At 41.0% G+C, this 23041-nt stretch overlaps 1 protein-coding gene across 3 annotated transcripts in view; it reads left to right on the forward strand.

The window, feature by feature from the left end:
* Positions 1 to 23041, forward strand: part of tcf7l1b (transcription factor 7 like 1b) — a 46278-nt gene that overhangs the window by 13162 nt on the left and 10075 nt on the right. For all 3 annotated transcript variants that reach the window (XM_038285716.1, XM_038285714.1, XM_038285715.1), the window contains exon 4: positions 12314 to 12397. In XM_038285716.1, the coding sequence (XP_038141644.1) occupies positions 12314 to 12397 (84 nt within the window). The remainder of the gene's footprint in view (positions 1 to 12313; positions 12398 to 23041) is intronic.

Consider the following 23041-nt stretch of genomic DNA (forward strand, 5'->3'; position numbering starts at 1 on the left):
AAGGAGGAAAATAAGATCTGATGCTGCCTATAAGACACAGAGAAGGCTGAGGAGTCCTTTTTGTTTGGTTTGTGCCTGGCTTGGAGGGGCTGGCTATTGGAAATCCCTGAAGCAGGCTTTAGGGGCAGGTCTGATTCTCGTGTGAAATGGGCAGGCTCTATAGCTCTCGGCTGACTTGACTGGAGCTGTATGGGTGTGTTGGCAGGGGGAGCGGCGGTCATGAATAGGGTCTTTGACTACCTCAGACTTGCCCTGAAAGGCAGGACAAAGACCCTAGGGCAACGGCTTAGAGCCTCACAGCTGAGCTACAGAATGTTTGGCCCAGTCTTCCTCCCTCCTTGCCCGATTTAAATACTACAGTGGCTTTCAGCATTCTGGTGACGGAGGCTCGCATTCACCGCCAATCGACCACCATTTTTCTGTTATTGTTTACAGTGAACTATTACCGTGCCTTTACGTAACCCCATTGTACAAACCCTATCAGAAGTGCTGGTGCATATGAACCAGTGAGTCTCTTAAACCACACTGGAGGCAGGTTCACTGTGTTCATATTAAGGAGAACCTTTTTTATTTTTTTTATTCTTGACACTTCATAACAGAGAACCTTTCCCTATCTAAGATGTTGGCAGTAGATGAAGACTGTTGCACACTTATTTCTGCTTGATTATTTTTGACAAGTCCATCAACTTTTGAAATTTGTGAAAGAGGCTGAAAATAAATAGCCATAAATCTTTCCTGCAGAGTAAATGGGGTTACTTGAGTCCTGTCCAGACACTCTCTCCCCACAGAGTGTCTAGTTTCAGATGTCACTCAGAGCTTTGTTTTTACCCCCTCCTCCCTTTTCCCGGGTGAAGGGTCGGGGGCCAAGGTTCAGGGCCAGTTGGCTGAGTGGCCACAAAGGCTAAGGCTTCCCCTCAGCACATCCGATCCCTTCGTCCACACCGGCCTGCAGCTACAATGTAGGGATCGTCTTGCAACATTTGTCCCTTCTTATTATAACCGAAAACTTTCTTGGATTTATGTCAAGAGTGTAATTATGAGGTCAAAGTTCAGGCTTTCACAGTGAGCCAATAAAACGGTTTGGAAGTTTAATTGATTCCAAGCTGGAGGTTCTAATTGTTTGGTTCCTCTCCGTCCTGCTAACAAAACACATCCTTTAATGTGTTTTACTTGCATGAGATACAATAGATCTCGTATCGCTGACCCCTCTGCTCACTCTTATCTGTCGTCTCTGCAAAATAATATCGCAGCACACCTCAAAACTTTAACCCCCACCCTCCTCCACCCTCAAAAAATCTGAACTTTTCTCCCCGCCCCGCAGCCATCACCCAAACATGTCCTCCAGCCAGGTTTATTATGCCATTTCACGCAGACCAAAATTGCAGCTGCATGGAGAACAATCTGGAGCACATTAGCTCAGGCGCTGTGATTTATAAATTGTTTCTCAGGCCATAAATCCCTGCTGTAATTGTGCACAAGCACCCCACTCTCTCTCTCTCTCTCTCTCCCTCTCTCTCTTGCCCCCCCACCCCCATCTCTTTCTCTCCTTCCCTCCGAGCAGCTTACAGTCCTTGCGTTAACATTTAATTGTTTGCAGAAGCGTGTTCAGTTTGGGGAGCGAGCAGAAGTTTGCTACATTGTGGAGCTACAACCTGAGTTTGCAGCAGCAGCGGTGGTTTTTGTGATTGATCACATGGAAGATAAAGCCCAACTTTATAAACAGTATCATAAAAGTACTTTTCTGCCACATGGTGCGAGTGAAGTTTTTTCATAATGGGATGTGATGCGCGATGTCTTCAGCTCTGTGTTCCTGTGGTTCATGCTCTGCATTCCTGAATACTGTGTAATTGAGAGGGGCCTCTCCTCAACTCTGTCCCTGGGAATCTGATATTTACAGCAGCCCCTGATTGTAATCACCTCACCGGTCTCATTAGAGTTTATTGAGAATGAAAGATAGCAGCAGCTGTATACATTCTTGTGTTCGCCATTGAGGTCCCAGCAGCCTGGTGAACGTCATGGAGACTTTTTCGTCCTTATATTGTTCCAAGCGAGTCAATATTAGGTCTATAAAATAGATCTACCAAAATGTGAATTAATTATAGTTTCAGTCATTTTTCAGTTTCATGCTTTTGTTTCAGGATGCCCGTTTTTTTTTTTTTTTTTGCTTTCACAAGCCCTGAAAAACCTGCAATCCTTAAGCTAACCTGATCCCGACTTGGCCTTTAAGCTTCACACCCTTTGTTTTGATGGAACGATTTATAATTGCAGAGTTTCAGACACTTTAAGGGACCCAACATGTGAACTGCCGAAGAATTTATAGCCAAGAGCATTACTAGGTCATGATTTAGAAGTCGGCGTGAACGCGTCTGCGTCTGAGCAGCTTGAGGAAAACGGAGCTTGTAGACTGAGGAAATGACTTTTATGAAGGTTTCAGGTAAAAAAAAAAATGAAAAATGTGCTGGCAATGCTCCAGACCTCCCTGCAGTGTGCTGACAATACGCATAACTAATCCTGGGGAATGTCATGGTGATTTTGTGCTGTGTCACACATTGTGTAAGGCTTAAAGTGCTTTAAGATATATTTGCTAATCACATGAACACAGGGGATTAGTTTTTGTTCTTTTTTTTATTCCTAAAATTTTCTAATGTTTTTATTCTTTTCTTCATTTAATCCAAGAATGGTTTGCTAAATTTTTTAAAAACTTATTTCTAGCTTTGTCGGTCGCCCTGCTTGTGTATTATAGGCAAGGCAAGGCAAATTTATTTGTATAGCACAATTCAGTACAAAGACAATGCAAAGTGCTTTACATGATTAAAATATAGGAAGATAAAACAGAATCAAAGCAAGTAGGGAAAAAATAAGATATGAAATGCAGAGACAAAAAAGAATATTAAAAACAGTTGGACTAAAGAAAATTAAAAAGTTGAACTAATGATGTTTCAGTTGAACTGTTTAACTAGAACAGTCGAAGGCAATCCTAAACAATTATGTTTTTATATCTGTTCCCACAAAGTCACCCAACCAAATATGATTTTGACCTGGCAATACTAAAGACATACCTTGTAAATACGACAATGGCAATAAAGATTTTTCTTTCTAAGCCTTTTGCTGTGAGCAAACATAAATAAGTTAATGAAAATGTGATGTCCCTCCGCGTTCACGTGTAAAACAATATTTTACCAATTTTTTCCAAAGACCTATTAAAGCATTAATTGAGGTATACATTTTAAAATGTATTTAGCATTTATATCACGGCTAGCGAATGTAGATCGTCCTTATCTTGGGGATTCCTAAAAAGGGAGCCAAAAGTTTAAAATATTTAATGCCCTGAAAGCAGTTAAAAGATAAAAAGGATAAAATGGAGCAACTTTGTTTTACTTTGATGGACCTTCCTGTTATCTACTCTAAGTGTTGCTCTCCGTCACTGTTGTTTTCCTTAAAGGAACCACAGTCTTGTTAACATGTCTAGAAAATCAGCTTTTATTGCTTCTTCTGAATTATTTTAACCCGTCACTGCTAAGGAAAAAAAAGCTACGCTTGGGTCTCTTTCAGTTAGTAAGAAAACTCACACTGAAGAGTGTTTAGAGTCTGAGTGGAGTTTACGTATGGAGCAATCACTGATCAGAATTGTGATTATCAGTGTAAACAAGACAATCAAGCTGAAAATTGCCATTCTTGTTGCATCGCTAATTATTTTCTTAACCATGCAGCTCTATTTTTTTAGATTATAAAGTCAATTTTGCGATGATTTATTTATTTATTTCCAAGCTACCATTTAGGTATAGGGCCAATCCAGCTCAAAATCATCTAATTCTGTCCTTTTCTCGTTCTGGTCCATTATTTCTGTCCGTCTCTCTCCCTGTTTGTGTGACAGGGCCTGCAACTGAACCCACCATACCTGTGGCATTTCTGTGTGTGTGTTTACATAGAGCCGAGGTGGAGGAGATGGAGGGTGGAGAGAGTGAGGTTAGCAGTGGGGTGATAGCGATGTCAGGTAGTAAAAGCTGAGATGAGGTAGGGCCCAGGAGTCTGCAGGGCCTGGAGATTTGTGCCTTTGCACTCAGAGAGCAAACACAGGAGGCATCTGCAGGCAGCTGTGTGTGTGTGTGTGTGTGTGTGTGTGTTGGGGGGCTGCTGCTTCGGACGGGGGGGAGTTGGGGGTAGAGGGGTTGGGTGGTGGTGCAGAGAGAGAGACAGAGGGGAGGGCAGGGGTGGAGGAGGTGGTGGTGGAGGGATTGGACTTGCAGAGTGAACACAATCAGCCCTCTGTTTTCATAAGACTTGTGGTATGTGAGAGCAGAAACAAATGTGTTTAATTTAGGCTCCTTTTTTTTTTTTTCCTGTTTCGTTTGCCTTCTCTGCTACACCCACTTATGCCCACCTCAGTTTTTCAAAACTCACTTCTTTTCTTCAAGTTGCTTCATTACCTCTCTTTCCTCTTAGGAGTTACCACAAAAAGAAAAAAGGAATAATCGCCCACTGTGCCCAGTCAGAAAAAAAATACACACTTTTAGCAGACATACTTAAGTGGAATCTTTGAGGGCGGAGGTAAATATTTATCTGGTAGTTCTATAAAAGAAAGGATGATTTTATATCTTCTGCTGCACATTTAGAATCATCGAGGCCTTCTTTCGGGCTTCAGGGACGTGTTACTGCCTCCCTAAACGCCTTGGCAGGAAGGGGTTGTGTTATACTGGCAACTCGCACCGTCTCCAGCCAGTTTTGTGTTCGGCCATAAATGAAAAATCCAGGTCTCACCCGTGTGTCACTGGCGTAGACTTTGACACACACATTTGATATTCTAAGTTGAGCTTTACTGTAAACATCCCGCTGAGCACTGGTAACCACCTCCAGCTCTGGAGTCAATTATGCAGACGTTTACGGCTGGGAGTTTCAATGAAACGAGGCTACTCCCTTAACAATAAAAGAAGAAGTTGTGTTCCTGCGTGACTGGCTAAACAATGCAACAGGACACTGGATAGGGGACAGCATCTTTGACATTTGGAGGTGTAGCTTGTCCTGACACTAGATCGTGGTGACATTATTTTGAAGGGAAGAGGGGGGAGTAAGGTATAGGAAACCACATTACTGAGTTTACATAATTGACTCAAATAGCTTCTCGCCCTCTTCTCTGTCTTTATGAGATGGCCCTGCTCTTACCAGATGCATAATTATTTTCTCCTGCGTCTAATTACGCTGCAAGCTTTTTTATGTGACCTGCTGTTGTGCTCGGCTTTACAAAATTACTCACTTATTCCTGAATGTAACCCTGGCCTCCTTTAACCGTTTGATTGAAACTACCTGAGAGGCAACGAGACAGAGAGGGGATAAACTGCAAGCCAAATGCAGGGAAGCTATTAACTTTTTTAAAAGGGAAAATAAAGTGAAAGAACCCGAATGCCTAAGTTGCAGAAATACAAACGCCTTCCTAAAGCTGCAGCGTCACCAGATTAGAATGTTAAAGAAGCGAGAGTGGAGTTTATAACAGCCTTGTCTTCTGGTGATGCTGTTTTATTACTGAAACAGCACTAAAATTGAGCCAAGGACTTTTCAAATAAATCGCCAATGCTGGATATTTTTCCCTTGGACTTAATACACATGAGCAGCTCATATGACAGCCTTACTTTTACACACCGTATACTTTATCGGTGATTCTCAAACTCCGATCTGGATCTGGACCGAACTCCTTCTAGGATACATCGAACTGAGACACAATGAGCCGCTTTAGCACCAGTCATTAAGCTATACAGTGTTTAAAGCAAAGTGTGCACTTAATAAAGAAGTGGAACAGCGCAGTTGTTATGTTTTAAGTTATGATGTTTATGAGTTTAACTGGAACCACAAATAAAACTGAGCTGAATCATAAACAAAGCTTATCAAAACTGAGAGTGGTGGAGCTTTTTTCATCAAAATTTCTCTCTCTTCTAAATTTGCTTTTTGGAAAAGGGTTGTTAGAGCACAGATGTCTGTAACTATATCCTTTTAAAAGGCTGATAGGGAAATAGATTTTTAAAAAAGACAGTATATTTAATAGGTTAGCTAATAGGGCAATTTTTAAGAGTCATATAAAAATATAAAGTTCTCCCTAATATTTTTCAGGATTAATTTATTTCTTAACTTTTGAACCTTTAGCTATAATATACAGGTTTTAAGGTTAGGTCGTATCATAGGTTTAAGAATGTGTTTACTTCATAAAAGGGGTGCACAAATACAACTGTTATTCTGCTTTTTGGTGACTTTAATGTTTCTCATTTCATTGTGTTTTATAGGTTAAAAGTTTTTTTAAGGAAAAAAAAACAGCAGAAAATGGGAATTGGGAAAAAATTGGAACAGATGTCTTATAGCCTTCATTTTCTGTGTTATAAACCTGTTTCTAGTTCTTCTTTGCTTCTACAACCTCCTTTTAACCACTTTTTAATAATGTTTGGCTGCCAAAGCATTAAATTAATGACTTGGATCATTTCTAGATAAATATTCCTTAAAAGTAAGATTTCCTTTTCAACATTTGTAGCATCTTAGACTTATTAACAGCTTTATGCATAATGGGCCCTTTCTTTGGCTTGTAATCTGTAACAAATATATTGAAACGGCTTTGCTCATTACTTGTTTTAAGACTTTGAGCCTTTATTCATGAATCTGTTTGGACCTTTGAACAAGAACATTTAGAACCCCAGGTCTAAATGAGAGCATCTTTCTGTTTAGAGAAAGAGACTACAGAAATGTGGACGCGTTGAGGCATCCTGGAAACCTTGCAGGAGCCTTGACGCCGTCTTGTTCGGACCTCCCCTGCGCTGCCGCCCCTCTCCGTTGCCCTCTCTCCCTCTTTGCGCTAATAGTTCTTTTGTGTACAAGAGCATGTTAAGAGGCCAATGAGCCTGGCCTTAATAGGCCCACGTTGCCATAGAAACCACAGCACTCTGGATGTCTGACCTTTGACCCAGTTTTTTCTGCGGTCCGTGAATGAGAGCGCAGGGACAAACCAAACGGGTCACAATGGAGGCCCCGGCAGAGCGAGGGAGTGCTCCTGTCATAGTAACTTAACTTCATTCCTCTACGGGCTAATGGACACTTCAGACGTGCTCCTCCATAAGCGCCGTGCTAAATTTCCAGCGCAGCATCACGGGTTAATACGATGTAAAACCGAGAGAAGAGGCTTTAAATGCAATTTGAGCGATAACCAGACACAGGGGGGGTGGCTAATCGTATCTTTTCTCATGAGTGATTGATTGAACCACAGATAAATGTAGTCAGATGAAAGTCATCTGCACTGATTTCATTAAACGGAAGAAAATCTGTGTAGCCTTTTCAGATATAGATAACAATACTTCCTCACTTCCACTAAGGAGCAACACTGGGTTAAATGTTTTATTTAATGTGTAATTAATAAATACCTTATATTCCCCATTAGGAGAATGACCGTGTTGCATGTTGCTGATCTTACCAGCTGAGCCGCTTGTCATTTCCCCATCGATTACACACTAATTAGCACAAAGACTGTCGTGGTTTGCTTAAGAATTGTTAGTGTAATTGCTTCTAATGTCGGCAAACAATGGGGCTCAATTCAAGCTCTGAGACAAGGTGGGACCTCTACTTATCACTTTGGCTTTGTCCTGTAATCTTTTAATTGTGTTTCGCGCATACATCAGGTCGAGGTGTCAATGGCCCGGTGAGAGCAGGTGATCTCTGCAGAGCAAACCCGGGAGGAGCTTGCATGCAGGGGGCCCGACGGGGTTATTGTCTGAAGTTTGCAGGGGATGGTAATTAACACCTCAGCCAAACAGCAAGCTGTGTGGCCCCATTTGTTTTCTGTAAGGGGGAAGGAGGGGGTTAAAAGAAAACAATGGGGAGGGGCTCTCCACTCAGTAGGTGAGTGACATTATCTGCTGGAGCGATCTGCACAGGCATTCATGCTGCTCTGCTGTTTACCATGAGCAAGGCAAGGCCACGTCTGCTCTGGTACTTCTTATTTACTCCCTTTATTTGTTTTTTGCTCCTAATTGATGAACTAATCGTATTTGGTTCATCATGCAAATGAGGTCGGGTAATATTTGCAGGGTTCCTGCTTTTATTATCAGTCATTAAAAGTAGGGAAAAGTTTTTTTTAAATCAGGATATGTATGAAGACAAGGATAAAACCCGTTTATCTGTTATCAATCTGTAATTGATATCAGACCTCTTGATGTGTGTAAAAGGTGCAGATTTCTTACCCTGTAATAAGTATTACAGCCGTCTGATTTTCTGTGCATCTTGTTAAACTTCCTTTTAGTCACCAAACTTTTCATTGCATCCTCAGCGCGGCCCCTCAAGTCGTCAGATAGTTTCTAGCAAACTTTGGGATCCTTTTTCTCTATCTTTGGCAGACGTTCTGACTTAGTTTGACAGCAAATGTCCGGGACATCTGTCTCCTCTCCGTGCTCTGATGTCGGCCTGCAGTATGGCACCGCAAACACTTCAGAGATGACAAAGACACTTGGCCATGTTTTTTCCCTCCCGCTCTGCGAGAGCAATGTAACAATTAGAACCCGGCTCTGGCAGGCCGCATGCCCCAGAGCATATGTTGCATTCTCTCTGTTCAAAAAACCAAAAAGGGCTCCAGTGTGGCTCGTTGGAAAAATTTCGGTGGCATCGCTGCCACCTTTGTCGCATCTGGGCCTCTTATAAAACTAGCACATTCTACTGATGTCTATTCTGAGCGTTGGTGGCAGCAGGGAAAGCTGGAAGACAATTAGAGAGCAACGAAAATGGATCAACTAAAGTTCTCTTCAGATTCTGGTTTCTTTCAGTTCTCCATCCGAGCACATTTACAAGAGTTTCCAGGTCCCATGCTGAAACAAGCATAGCTATGGGCCCTCACCATATGTCTGTATTTACTTCTAATAAAACAAGGCCATGTGTGAAGCATTAACTGAATGCCCTGCAGTTGGGCTGATATTACTTTATCTAAGTTTCAATCTCTCACAAACATCTAATATCACTTAAGCCTTGGCATAGCTATTTCAAAAATCCAGATTTTATTGTTCTTACTTTTTTTCCAACAGTTTTCTGCAGTAAAATAGCTGAGAAAGTTTTTTTTTAATGGTATAGCTCACAATTCTTCGCCTTTTGTTTCCTGAAACAACTCAGGCAACCTTCCCACCCGCTTTCTGCCTCTCATGTCCCAGCGAGTGGAGTCCGGACAGCAGCTAATGTGACAGTGTGCGACTGCTGTTACCTCGCACGATGTTTCAGGGTACTGTGTGTGTGAACAGTCACTACACAGGGCACACTGGCAATTAGAAGCAAAAGTAGGTGCTCAGGAAAAAAAAAAAGCGCCCGGGGGCATGTTCCATAGACCTGGCAGAAGCTGTCAAATACGGGATGGGATCGGGTGGGAGAGCTGGGGTGGGCACGGGCGGTCCAAACCGAAACGCTCGCAGTGGCGCTTGTTTCACTGGAGGAAAGGTTGTGATTGACATAGATTAGACAGTGAAAACGGCATTGTTTTGAATTCTCTCTCCAGAGAGTAGCATTCATTAGGCGCCATGCACAGAGCAGAGCAAAGTTTCAATGGAGAGCTAGCAGCCTTTAAAAGCGACTTTCTCCTGACAGTTGTATGGACTCGGGCCCATTAGCTGGAGCCTACGATTCAGCCTTGAGCAGTATAGTGAAAATGAAGAGGGCTGATGTCAACTCCAAGAATTCCCCTCCTTTTTTTTTCCAAGGGAAAAGGGACCCCCTTCCCCCTGCTTTGGTGCTGTGTTGGACCCCAGCTGTCAGGAAACAATACCCTCTGCCTGCTCCGACAAACTCATTCCTGAAAATGTTTTTTTTTCTTCTTCTTCTCCTTCCCTCCCCTCTCCTCTCCTCTCCGTTTCCTCCCTCTTACTATAATGTCTTTTCCATTTTTAACACACAGTCACCCAACCTTCCTTCCTCTTTACAAATCCGGAGTGACGAATGGAGTTTTAAAAATCCAGACCTGAATGCGCGACTCCTCCAGTTTGCTTGTTTGTCGTCATTTATCCTGCACGGTTCTGAAAAGAAGACAAAGCTTTGCAAAGATTCTTAGGCCAGATTTGCCTTTTCAGTTTTTTTTCCCCCCAAAGTGTCAGATGCTATTTATTTTCTGTTATCATTTATCAGATTTGTGCAAAGGGTGTGGGCTAAACTGTCTATGCGGAGGAATTCACACGTACAATCCTACATAGCCTTCGATGGCAAAGTTCAAAGAGCGGGATTCCGACACAGAACGTAGAAAAAAACGTTGAAAGTAGCATTTTTTAGTCTCTCGTTTCTTTTCCATTTGTTCATGATGGTTGAGCTTTTCTGCTTCACTGTATTCACAGTCCATCAATCCATCCCTCCTGAAATAATCTGGGTTAGGAAAGTCTGTCATTAAGAAAGGAAAAATGTACAGGAACCCAAAGGGATGCTCCCTCTAGGGAGGATTTATAGCTGAAATACAAACTTTGAAACCAATGATACCTTTGCATTTCTGCTCGACAAGGACCTAGATGAGCCAAACATTGTCGTTTATTAATTTGAAATTATACCAGATAGAGAAGCGTGACAAGTTGCTGCATCCGGTGTTTGAACTGATTTACAAACCAGATGTTTGCTGTGCTTTTGGAGCAACAGATTCAGGCTATCTGCACTGCTGAAGCACATATATGAAAGCAAATCACTGTTTAACTTCTAAATACCAAAGAAGAAACAGATAGAAGAAACATTTTCTTCTAATTCACAATTGATCATAACAGCTCCATAAGGAGCGACTGTCCCAAATGGACCAGTGGTTGTAAACTTTCTGTGACAAGTGACAAAATCAGGGAGAAGCAGCAGAAACACAAGGCTCTTTATGATGGCTTTCACACATGTAAGAATTATGGTGATAGTGGAGAAGGAGGAGGGGGCTGCGTTTGGGTCAAAAGGCCAAACGAATTGGACAGGCGGACAGTCAGGGAGCGAGCTCAGAGCGTTCAGCTCAGCCTCTCTCGTAGGTCTGGAGATGGGGCTTCCTTCCAGCTGTCTCTTCCCACCCTCGCAGCAATGGGCGCCCACAGCTGGCCTCTTGTTTTTCCTTGACAAACTGCAATTTCACAGTCGCTCACCAGTCCGCTGCGTTCACATCAGTCTTTCTGCCAGAAACTCCCTGCCTTGACTCCAGCAGCTATGTGGGTCTTGTACAGGTGTTCAGCCTCGGCCTCTGGGGCTTTGACGCCATTCTTGTCATTTCTCACGGAGAAGACGAGACGCATATTCGTACATGAGTGTTTGACTCCCATATTCACACACAGATGCAGAAGTAATCACACCCTATTTAGCATTTTTGTGTTGCTAAATCTTATTTTCCAATAAAAATCAGAAGAGTGGCATGCATTTATATTTTAACTCCGATGAACCTAAATAGCATCTACTGCAATAGTTGAAGTCTGCATTATGAAGACCATAATGCATGCTGTTAAAGCTACAGAGAACATAAAAAAAGAGTTTGGTTTTAATACAGTATCTCAAATTTTAAATGTCTCAGAGGTCAGAGGTCAATCCAAAACTGAATAACTAAAGAGGAAAAGGTCCAAGAACTCTCCTGTCAGGATGCGTTGGTTCAGCTAAGCTAAGCAGCCTGATAGCAGTCAGAAGGCTTCATGGTCTATAGCAGGGGTCCCAAACAGGTTCCAGAAAGGGCCATGTAGCTGCAGGTTTTCTTTCCAAGCAATGTCACACCAGACTCCATTCATCTCATCAAGTCATCATGTTGAGATTGCTCTCAGTTGATGAAATTATTTGAGTCTGGTGTGCCATTGCTTGGTTGGAAAGAAAACCTGCAGCTACAAGACCCTTTCTGGCACCAGTTTGAGACCACTTGTCTACAGAGAGCCTAACCTCAGGCCTGCCTTCTATGGAAGATTGGCTAAAAGAGAGATGTTTCTGAGGAGGTTACGAGAAATGTTCCTACATGATAAACTAACAATTCATAGCACTTGAAACACACAATGCCAGCACTGAAACGTAGCTGTGTCATCATGGTTCTGACCTGTAAAGCTGAATAAATTTGAATGTTAAACTTTGTTTTGAAACCTACAGAAGCAGGCTTGTTGTCCTTTAACTTGACTGTTAAACACTATTTTGTGTTTGCCCATCACCTAAAATACCCCTAAATATGCTTTTGGATGTAATGTGACGAAGGCGGAAAAAAAAAGAAAGTATATTGATTTAAATGACATGTGGCTTTTATTTGAATCTGTTCATTGTCTTTTTTATTAAGGATTTAGTTTTGGATGAAATGCAGTAAATGTGAGGCTGTTAACCTTCTGTCCTTTTGTCGTTCCAACAGTACCTGCAGATGAAATGGCCTCTCTTGGACGTCCCCGGCTCCGCAGGAATAAAAGATTCCCGTTCTCCCACGCCAGGACATTTAGTGAGTAGAGACTTGTTGAAAAACTGTTCAAACCAAAACAGGAAACATAAGAAAAAATTTTATAATTGGATTTAGCAAAAGAGTTCTTTGTACAGCATGAACAAATTCTTTCTAAGAGGGTTTGATTCTGAAATGCACTATAAGCTGCTTGACATGTCGGATTAAAAGCAGAGGCTTCACCATTAAAATTCACACCCCATTAAACGTTTAGATTCTGATATTTTTTGTTCCTTCACGACGCTCCCTGCAGTCGACGCTGCACCGAACATTAACCCAATTATCAAACAAATCATGTAAACGTTTTGGGGAAATCCATTTACTGCAGTGCATTAGAAAATGCTTTAATCAAACTATAACCATAACATGGTTATATACAGTAATGAAGTTACAGAGTGCATGTAGACCTACTGGTTCCCATTAATCCCAGCCTCTCAGTGCGACCCGCAGGCCAGCTGCTGGGATGACTGTCTGTCTTCACCGCAATAACTAAGCCTCGCTCATAAATCTCCGGAGCCTGATGCGCCTTGCCATTCCTGAACTTTCCCACACAGGTGTGAACGAGTCATCACCCCGTCTCGCTCTGGTTAGACAATGCGGGGCCTTAGCAGACCTGTTTGGTTTGTGGCTTTCGCTGAGGGACGTGTGTTTTGGATTGGAAATGTGCGATAACATTGAGCCTAGAGAACATCTAGCTGACATCTCACCTGCGTGGTTACATCAGGGCTCTTTTCTACTCCAGGAAGTTATTCTAATAAACATCCACTGCATGTATCCCTCAGAAGAAAAAAAAAAGGAGAAAGAGAGAGACATGGTGAGCTAGCCCCTCGGCCCTCTATGTCCTCACTGCTTGTGCTTGCTGAGTTTGCGGTTTATCCACTGGCTCTGATTGGAAAGATGAATATTACAAAGTCCTCATTGAGAGCAGTCAGTGGGAAACAGCGAGCGGGACATGGGAATCCATCTGATTTATATCTCGATGCAAACCAATTAGGATATTTCATTGGAATAAAGGCTGACCTGGTAGTGACCTTGTTATTGTTGCACAGTCAGTGGCATGTAGCCGACATGTATCCTAATGAAATATCCACATCCACATTATAGGAAGAGAAAATTAAACAGAAAAGTATCTGGTTCATTTTAATTCCCTCAAGTGTTGCTACTAGTTTTATGTCCTCGATGACATCTAACCACCAAATTCAGAATGTGAGGAATGAAATTGTTTTATATGAGAAATGTTTCTCCAAAGCTCCCCGGAGGCTGGATTTGATTTGCATTTAAAGAGGCAGGTTTCCATTTAGCTGTTTCATCACCAGTAGGTGAATTAAAGGAAGTATTCTTCTTACCTAACCTGCTCTGGAAAATAGAGCCCCCTGCACTCCTGAAAAGTCTAGAAATAATGTGGGTTTGTTGATATGACCATTGATAATATGTCCAGACTTACTAACTTAAAATGAGTTAACGCAGCTAAATATTAGACTTAGACAAGCTTTATTGTCATTTTGTGTACGAAATTTCATTTTGTACAGCTCTCATGACATTTTGATGCGTTAAAGTGCAGCAGTGATCAAATATAAACATTGGGAGAAAAAAGCATGGTGGAAAAAGACGTATTTATATGGTCAGCTTGATACAGAGACTGTGACAGGATTTAGTCTTTTTAGCTTTTTTCAGTTTTTTTCATTTTGTCAAATTTTCCCCCCAGTTTTTCCATTTTTTTTCCACATAAAAAATATTACCCCCATTACTTATTCTCTGTTTTAGGGCTGAGACAATTTATGAGATTAATCGTGATTTATCGATTATTGAAATAATCGTCAACTATTTTAGTAATTGATTAATTTTTAAATGGAGTATAGGGACTCTAAAATGGGCCTTTAGCTGACAGAGCGACTCACTTAGAGCAGTAATCATACCAAAATTAAACAAATATTTATGCAGAAATTTTGCATTTATGTTAAAAAAACTTTTTTGTATGTCAATATGCTCTAACTAGAATGCCTAAAGTGGTAAAGCTTTATTATCACTTGGTTTCAAAAAGTCTTCTTTAAGAACCTTTTGCTGTTTGATTATTAATCGATTAATAGCAAAAATAATCGACAGATTAATCGATTTACAAAATAATAATAAAAAAGTTGCAGCCCTACTCTGTTTTTGTAATGCTTTATCCATCCCAAATTGAATTAAGACAACATCTATTTTCTCTAAAAGCTGTTATTTAAGCACATATCAGATTTTTTTATGAAGCAAATTTGTTATATGTGTCTGAGGACATGTGAGCAGTTTCTGTAAAACATGGTTTTCTGTTTCATGAAAATATGAGTGAATTTACCAGAATATTAGCAGTGTTGATGTTCTAAATATTTAATTCAATGTCATGTTTTTGAGTTTAGAATTTTGTTAAAAACTGATAAAAAGAAACTTAAAACGTGACTCTGTGTAACCGGTTGAACTGGATGCAGTGTTGTCATGCAGACGTGCATCTGACCCAGAGATAATGCGATTGTCTCAGTTGTCATTTGACTTTTTTTTTTGTTAAACTAAAGTGTAAAAAGTAGGGAAACTAACAGATTGATCCGCTGAATTACAATAGAAAATTCATTATCTAGCGAGTAGTGTTCAGGCGTCTTCAGCTAATGTGGGAAAGAAAGCCCTAATTCTGGGTGCAGTGTACTCTGGGCACAGAGGTTGGAGAGTGTGACACCCCCTGCGTCCCCTACCCTCCACCCACACACCATCTCTGGGCCAGGTGCCCACATGCCCCTCTGGTGCGCTGCTGCTGTCAGGGAGCCAGGATGATTATGTGCTCATTACTCCAGCCGAGGAAGGAAGAGAAAGACTGAGTGAGGAGTGGGATGGGGGGCTGGGAGGAGACCAGCAGGCTGCCTCCCCAGGCCTGCAGACTCCCCAGACCCCCAACACGGCACTAATGAGAGCAGGGGGAGTGGATGGGTGCACACAGGGGGCCAGGGATTAATGCCCAGCGCCAGGAGGAGCCGCGGAGAGAGGAGCGGGGACTCCTGAAGCTGACCTGCCCTCCTGCAGTGAAGCGTGTGTAAAATCTACTATTGTTAAAGTATTTTTCGTCACAAAGGACGGGCGAGGTTTGGTTTATCTGTTGAGACCTGCAAGCAGGAGGGAACGTATCACATCGTCTCTCAGCATGTCAGCTATTCATGTTGGCGAGTCATCCATGTGGGCTTCCAGTCAGACAGACAAAAGAAGTATTCAGGAAACAAATCTAATACATTTTCTCCTGACTTCATTTTATAAATAAATCTACATGCAGGGTTACATTTTTATATTACATTGGAAACCAATGGGGGGATTTTTTAATAAATAAAAAAAAATCCTGTTAAATAAAAAAAGCAGAAAAAGTCCACGGCCTGTCCTGTCGCTGTGCAGATTGGGCCCATAAGGCCTGTATGCTAATACCTGCACGCTCCTGGCCTGAGATCTTCAATTATTCAACAGACAGGTTTGTTTAGCATGCAGTTGGTATTGCTTTTGCCAGTGGTGAAGGTGGGCCGAGAGGACTGGGAGGACAGGGATGAGCCTTTCAATGATGGCGACTGATCCCGCCATGCATACACAAACCTGTGTGTCCTTATACAGGCATAGACACCCAGAATCCAGCCCAATATCTGCTCCCGGGTCCAGTGTTTCTTCATGAATAATCAATTAAGGACCTGAAGGGGGGGGTCTTGCCAGCCGACCAGTGTCCACCTGTGAGGAGAGAGTAAAAAAGCAGGAAAAAATGTGATATAATCCTCATCCTACTTAAATTCCCAGTTATTATCAGTGACGGCTGATGATGCTGAGGCTGCATACTTCTGTCTCTGAGGTCGCTCAGTACCGCCGTGTCTCATTATGGGCTACATTGCCTTGTGCTGTTATCGAGGATTAAAAGGAGCTGTGAGTCTCTAATGAGGTAGAAGGGAGCAGAGTGTCGACATGGCGCTCAAATTTGGCCTGATCTACACCTGACAGGAGCAGAAGAATCCCTCTCTTTGTTTTTAATATTGTGTCAGTGTCTGGAGCCATCAGGACACGGAGGAGCCGCGTCCTGTCAGCGCGTCGTGTCACTTAGTCACAGAAGTGTATAAATGAACTTAGGAGGGAAGGTTCAGTACAGCATTCCAGGAATACTTCATATGTCTCCCCTCTGTCTCGAGCTGCTGGGGCTGTGTGACATTTTTAAGCACAGATTTTAAATAAAGCTGTGTTTTCTTTAATCCCTCAGAAATAATTAAAAGTGCGCTCACTTTCGACCCAATTTTATCTCTAACAGACCTTTTGACTGGGGGCCCAGTGAGAATCTTTCTCATTTCGCATTAGCCTGTGAGCACCCGGGATCCATCATGAAATCAAAGGCTTTAGGAGGGCTGGACTGAATACTGATCTGAGGTCTGCAGTCCTGCTGGGCTGCTGCAGAGACAAGATCCTCTTCAAAAACGTGTTAGGGAACAGAAGCTTTGATTCCTGTCAGTTTTTGTGGAGGAACAGACCCAGATTTCACAAGATGCTTTTTATAAGCAGTATATTTAAAAAAATGCTAATGTTTGCTAAGGCATGGTGGCTATTATACAAATTAAAGTATTTATCACTTTATTTACTCAAAAATTAAAAACAAAACTTCATAATAGTCAAATTTATTTTATCTAGTAAAAATATTCACAGTAATTCCTTCTTAAAACAGCACTTGTTTATTGATAATTATGGCTGATGCTCCTTTAGTTTACAAGAAGACTTTTTTGGTTTCCTTTCAAATCGGCATGTTAACAACAACAGGTGGGAGAGGGGCAGCACTCTGTAACTTTATGCAAGTCTATAATCTTATAGGCTATCATTCAAGTCTTGGTTGAACTTTTTCTGCTTTCCTAATTTTGTGCCAAAATGCCATTAAAATGGGTGAATAAATTTGATCGTAAACTAGAGACAATCCAATTCCACCCAGTCTCATTAAAAGTAATGTGCAATAACTTTTTAGCATGTTTACTTGGGTCATTTTTGCTGCCAATATTTAGCTGGTTAGGTAACAGCCAATGATTCACAGAAATTTAGAATAATTTGTTTCTTGTCAGTCACTCTTTCACTGGTTATTATTTTACTAACTGGAATCTAAAATGTTGCAGCTAAATGGAGGCTTTTTGTATGCTTTTCAACTTTGTGGTCAGCAACCTCGGAAAGGAACTCCTACACTACTTCCTCTTTTTTTTCAAAATTAGAGTCTCAAGGAAGGAACCTCATGCTTGAAGCAGCTTCTTACACATCTGGAGCTTAAAGTACAAATTCAGACCTACTTCACATTATATGTTGACAGCTAATTTGTAAACGTTCCCCTTACTTTTGCCTCTTAAAATAATATTTTTTTTATTCTGGAACTCTTCCTGTTGCAAAACACGACAGTTGGCAAGCTATAAATGGCCTGTTTGTTATGCAGCCATCTGCGGGATGTAGCTGAGATTTAAGCTAAAATGTTTGACCAGCATTTTACCCTTGTGCTACTGCATATATATATATATATATACATATATATATGCATATATATGCACACACATATATCAGGTATATATCAGGTATCATCAATATATATACACTCACCGGCCACTTTATTAGGTACACCTGTCCGACTGCTCGTTAACACTTAATATCTAAGCAGCCAATCACATGGCGGCAACTCAGTGCATTTAGGCATGTAGACATGGTCAAGATAATCTCCTGCAGTTCAAACCGAGCATCAGTATGGGGAGGAAAGGTGATTTGAGTGACTTTGAACGTGGCATGATTGTTGGTGCCAGAAGGGCTGGTCTGAGTATTTCAGAAACTGCTGATCTACTGGGATTTTCACTCACAACCATCTCTAGGGTTTACAGAGAATGGTCCAAAAAAGAAAAAACATCCAGTGAGCGGCAGTTCTGTGGGCGGAAATGCCTTGTTGATGCCAGAGGTCAGAGGAGAATGGCCAGACTGGTTCGAGCTGATAGAAGGGCAACAGTGACTCAAATAACCACTGTGGATTACAGTTAAATAGTATAATCTTTATAATAATGATACATCACGCTTGAAAATGTTTACATGAATACCATGATAGACTAAATCTGTGGTATTTATACTATGTCTTTTAGCTATTGGTCTGTGTCTAATCATGGTGTTTAATATAGCAGAATCTCTTTATAAACCCACTATTTACAAATGTTTACAATCCCTCAGTCTTTGACCCCAAATAAAATGGTCTCATTTTCCTACCTCTTCTAATTTGTTTTATTACCTCTGGGGGATTTTCACTGCAGTAACCTGACGCTGCTCTGGGCTGTATTATTCTAACCTAGAATTATAATGCCACTGACCTTTTCAGAGGCGATGAGCAGCGCGTAAAGCACACGTTGGCTGTGATGAATAGCAGAGTTTTTCGGAGAGGTTGATTTTAAAGACATATGACACGGTCAGTCTCCCCTCACGTCCGCTTCCTGTTGGCGTTGACAAACAGGGCTTGGATTTCTCAGCATGCCAGGCATTCTTTTCACCCTGTCTTTCCTGGAGTTTTGAAAGGCCTCTGAGCCTCCCACCCAGAATCGCCGCGCATAAAGACACACAAAGCTGTGGGGTTATTCAGTTTGTTCTAAGCTCTCTTCCCCGTCGGCTGTTTGCCTAGTAATTCAATTCAGATGTTCAGGATCCAAAAACATGTTTGCTTGAATGAAATCCACCCCTCCACCCACATTTGACCAAGGACTGTGCTTTTCTTAGCTTTGGTCCAAGTTGGACAGTCGAGTAAGGTACTGCCACCTTTGCCATTTTTAGCTTTAAACCCTCAGAGGAGACAAACGTCTCTCCCTACACTTTCTTAGCAGCTACCTGCTGTGTTTTTCCCCTTTTTTGTGTCTGCATCCATGTCAGGTCACTCCCTAAGAGCTGGCCTGAGTCTGTCTGCTTCTTTAACTAAGATTTATGTCCTACTTGCAACAAGCATGTCTGTGTAAAGAGCATGATTTCCATCTGTGAGTGCTGATAGCATCTAGTATCCGCTCTATCGTGTTGATGTTTACGTTTGAAACATGGTTTATGTTCCTTGTGGTTTTTAGATTAAGCTTTCCATGAGGATTGTGAAACCAGACATATGAATCTGTCATGGGCTAAAGGAATATAACCTTAGTGTAGAAACTAAGTCAAAGAAGGCATTGATGCTTTCTGGTTGTGGAATTTAGTGCAGTTTTTCACTCTCCGAAAGTCATAAATCACACTTTGAGAGGTTTTAGAAATCGTAATTGCTCAATATTGATTGATTTACATAGAATTCAACCCTGAACGTGTTAAAATGCCATCTTTGTCTAAAGCCTGACAGACTCTAAAACAGGTTTTATCTATATTTCCTATGACCGCCGTGCCAAAAGTCAACCCAGAGCTGAAACTACTGCCTTAAAAACTTGTGTTTAGAGTGCAACGATTCATGTATTCCAAGATATGAATTATTAATGGACATCATTTGAAATTCTCACTGAACTGGTTCCCAAAATGTGTTGGCACGTTGGTCTGGAGGTCTCAGACAACGCCTTGCAACACAGGGAAAATTTGAGCGTATTGTACATGAAGTGGAACAACAAAGATAACTTAAATATACATGACGTTTTAATCCAGTAAGTTAACTCTATTTCTGGTGGTGGACTTTATCAAGTCCTGGATCTGAGCACCTTGTTTTTTTTACCTTATAGCCTCAAAGTCTTTAAGGGATAAAAAATATATTCCTGAGCAGAGGAATCTTCATATTCAGTTTCTTCTATATGAATGTTTTTGGGTGTTCTTTGTTGTATTTTCCGAACACTTTGTTTGATCAACCAAAGTGTTCATCAATTAAATGAAAATATCTATCTGCACCAATATAAATAGACAACGTGATTTCCCCCTTAAATCAACCTCTGGTTGAGTCAGTTTTGGTGGCAACAGCTGCCATCAAGAGTTTGCAATAACTCTTGCAATGATTCTTTTACATTTCTATAAAGGAACTTTTGCACACTCTTCTCCAAGTGCTGCTTTCATATAACCAAACCGGAGGATTTTGGGGTGTTTAATGTATTTTTAAGGTCACACCAAAGTATCCAGACTGGTTTTAAGTCCTACTTTAACTAGGTGTGTTTATTTGAATCTTTAAGAAATGAACTTGCTGGTGTTTTTATGCAGTTATATATCCTGCTGCATAAACGGGATGAGTTTAATGTTTCTTAAGGGTTTCCTGCTAGAAGGAAGAGTGTTCTAAAAGTCCTAAAGCGGCAAAACAGTTTCAGACCATTTACAGTACCACAATCTTTTTGTAGAATGACTCGTTACTTTAATAAAAAATAAAATTTATGCCTTCTAGGATATTTCAGCTCAGACTAGTGCAGCCTGCAGTGCTTTTAATGTTGTATTCAATTTCCACTTATTCCTACTGTTTTTAGACCAGAGCTTGATGTATTTCTTAAAGATTTTCAAGCCCACTGTTGTCAACAATGAAAAGTTTTTTTTATTTATTTACTCGACTTATCTTTGCCTGATGTTGAAATTTGTTTGACGACCTGTTCAAAAGCAGAAGAAATACTTTTTCAGTGCCGTGTTTCACAGGAGCGAATGTTTCCAACTCTCCCATCTTCTCAGATTTAGAAGAAGCTAAAAGTTGGACCTTGAAAGGCAATAACCAAAAGCCAAAGATTTGAAACAATCCTGAGCAGCGTGAAGTAGAAGAGTACAGAATCCTCAATGCAAACCTTGTTCCCCAGCAGACCACATTGGGGAGAGACAGAGGTTGAGAAGGGGGTGGGGAAGGATATTGAAGAAAGGTTAGCCTGGAGGAACAAGACTCCTTTCTCCCCTCCCACCCCTTGACCCTCCCATGTGACAAGTTGAGCCAACAAGTGGTCTATTCAGCCAGGCAGCCAGGGGAAATGGCTGCTAGGCTGAGCTCTGCCTAATGAAAGCAGAGACGCTTGTTATTATTATTGTCTTCATCGTTCTACTCGTAGCCGTAATGCTGATCAGATCTCGGCGGGGAGCTGTGCTTCTCTCAGAAAGACGCTCACTGCAAGCAAAAGCAGGTTTCATCACTAAACCTCAGCAATATCTGAGGCAAGGCAGAATTTTAAGTGGATTTCCACCATTAGTAACGTTTATAACCCCCTCCTGGTGGTGATTGCAGTCAGACGCAGCGGGAGAGGATGTATCCGCCTGTTTATAGGGATCCAGTTTACCTTAGCCTGATTGTGTTTGTTTGCGGCTGGCTGGTGCAACTTCTCTGACTCGGTGGCACCGTTGTTTTTCCTTTTTGGACCGAACAAACAGTTCTCTCCTCAACTAAATGACCGTAATGATCCTGGCATGTGTCTGTGAGGCTTTTTAATGCTCCCTGGTGCCGGGCCAGATTGCATCACAGGGCCAGTCACACGCATAAACTGTGATGTTTTCCAAGGAGGGCATTTAAAAGCAATGCCCCTTTCAATCTGCGCATTTCTTTTGTTTGCTACAGTTACAAGAGGACTGTCCTTTTTTTCAGTATAAAATAGCAAAACAAAGGAGAGATAAATGAGTCACTCTCTGCTATTTTTGCATTTGAATGTAACTTGTTAGAAGCAAGCATGGGACACTTTCAGATTCTCATGGTATGATATAATTAAATAAAAGTATACGGTTTTACAGGAACATGATCTAGTATTTTTATATTGAAATGGGAAAAGAGCTTTTTGTTTCTGGTTTTACTAAAAAAAAAGAACCTACCGATCAACATTTTCTGACAGCTTAACCAGTTGATTCATTTGTTAATGTCTTAACTATTACTGTTCAATTTTAATTCTTGGATGCTTTTTATGTCTCTCTTACCCTTTAAGGGTGCATCAGTGGATAACTATTTCTACGGGAGAATCAATTCTGTGAACTGTAATGAGTTACAGTTATGTTAAATTTGCGTAATAGACATTATGATCTTGGATCACTGAACTGAGCAAAAACTTTTTTACTTATCTTGCTTTTTATATTGGGTAATTAGACAGTCCTGTCATTCTGTTCAGGTCTAATAGGCTACTGTTCACTCTACAGGAGCTTTTTTGATTTTTTGATTGATTGTCTTTATTGATCTCACAGTGGAGAAATGGTCTCATTAAATCTGCTCAAACAGTCCAAAAGAGAAGAGAAGGTGCCAAAGGAAGAAAAAGTAGCATGGGATTTATACAGTATATACAGTGCGTCCACATATGACAGCTTTATATTTTTATAGCAGAATTATTATACAGGGTTATTGTTTTTATGCATCTGATAGGCAATGCGCAGCAGCATGCGGGGAACTGGCTGTCTGTCATACAGTTATTACAGAATGTAATACCCATTTATTCTTCTACATAAAATTATATATTATATATTCGCCCAGCTAGTCTATAGCCTGCTGCTTGACAAAAGCCGCAGCTCATAGTTTAAAAACAGTAGCTGATTTATAATATCTCTTAGAGTTGTCACGATACTAAACTTTTCCACTCGATACCGATACTAAGTACAATATTCGATACTCAATACCCTTTTCGATACCACAAGAATAAAAACAAAGACTCTAAAATTCAACAAAAATATCTTAATTACTAAAAAATACAAGAAATAAATAAAAAACAATAAGAACAATATTTTAAGGTT

This window comes from Cyprinodon tularosa, unplaced genomic scaffold (assembly GCF_016077235.1).
Source record: "Cyprinodon tularosa strain WSP-4 unplaced genomic scaffold, ASM1607723v1 ctg214, whole genome shotgun sequence".
Lineage (NCBI taxonomy): Eukaryota > Metazoa > Chordata > Actinopteri > Cyprinodontiformes > Cyprinodontidae > Cyprinodon > Cyprinodon tularosa.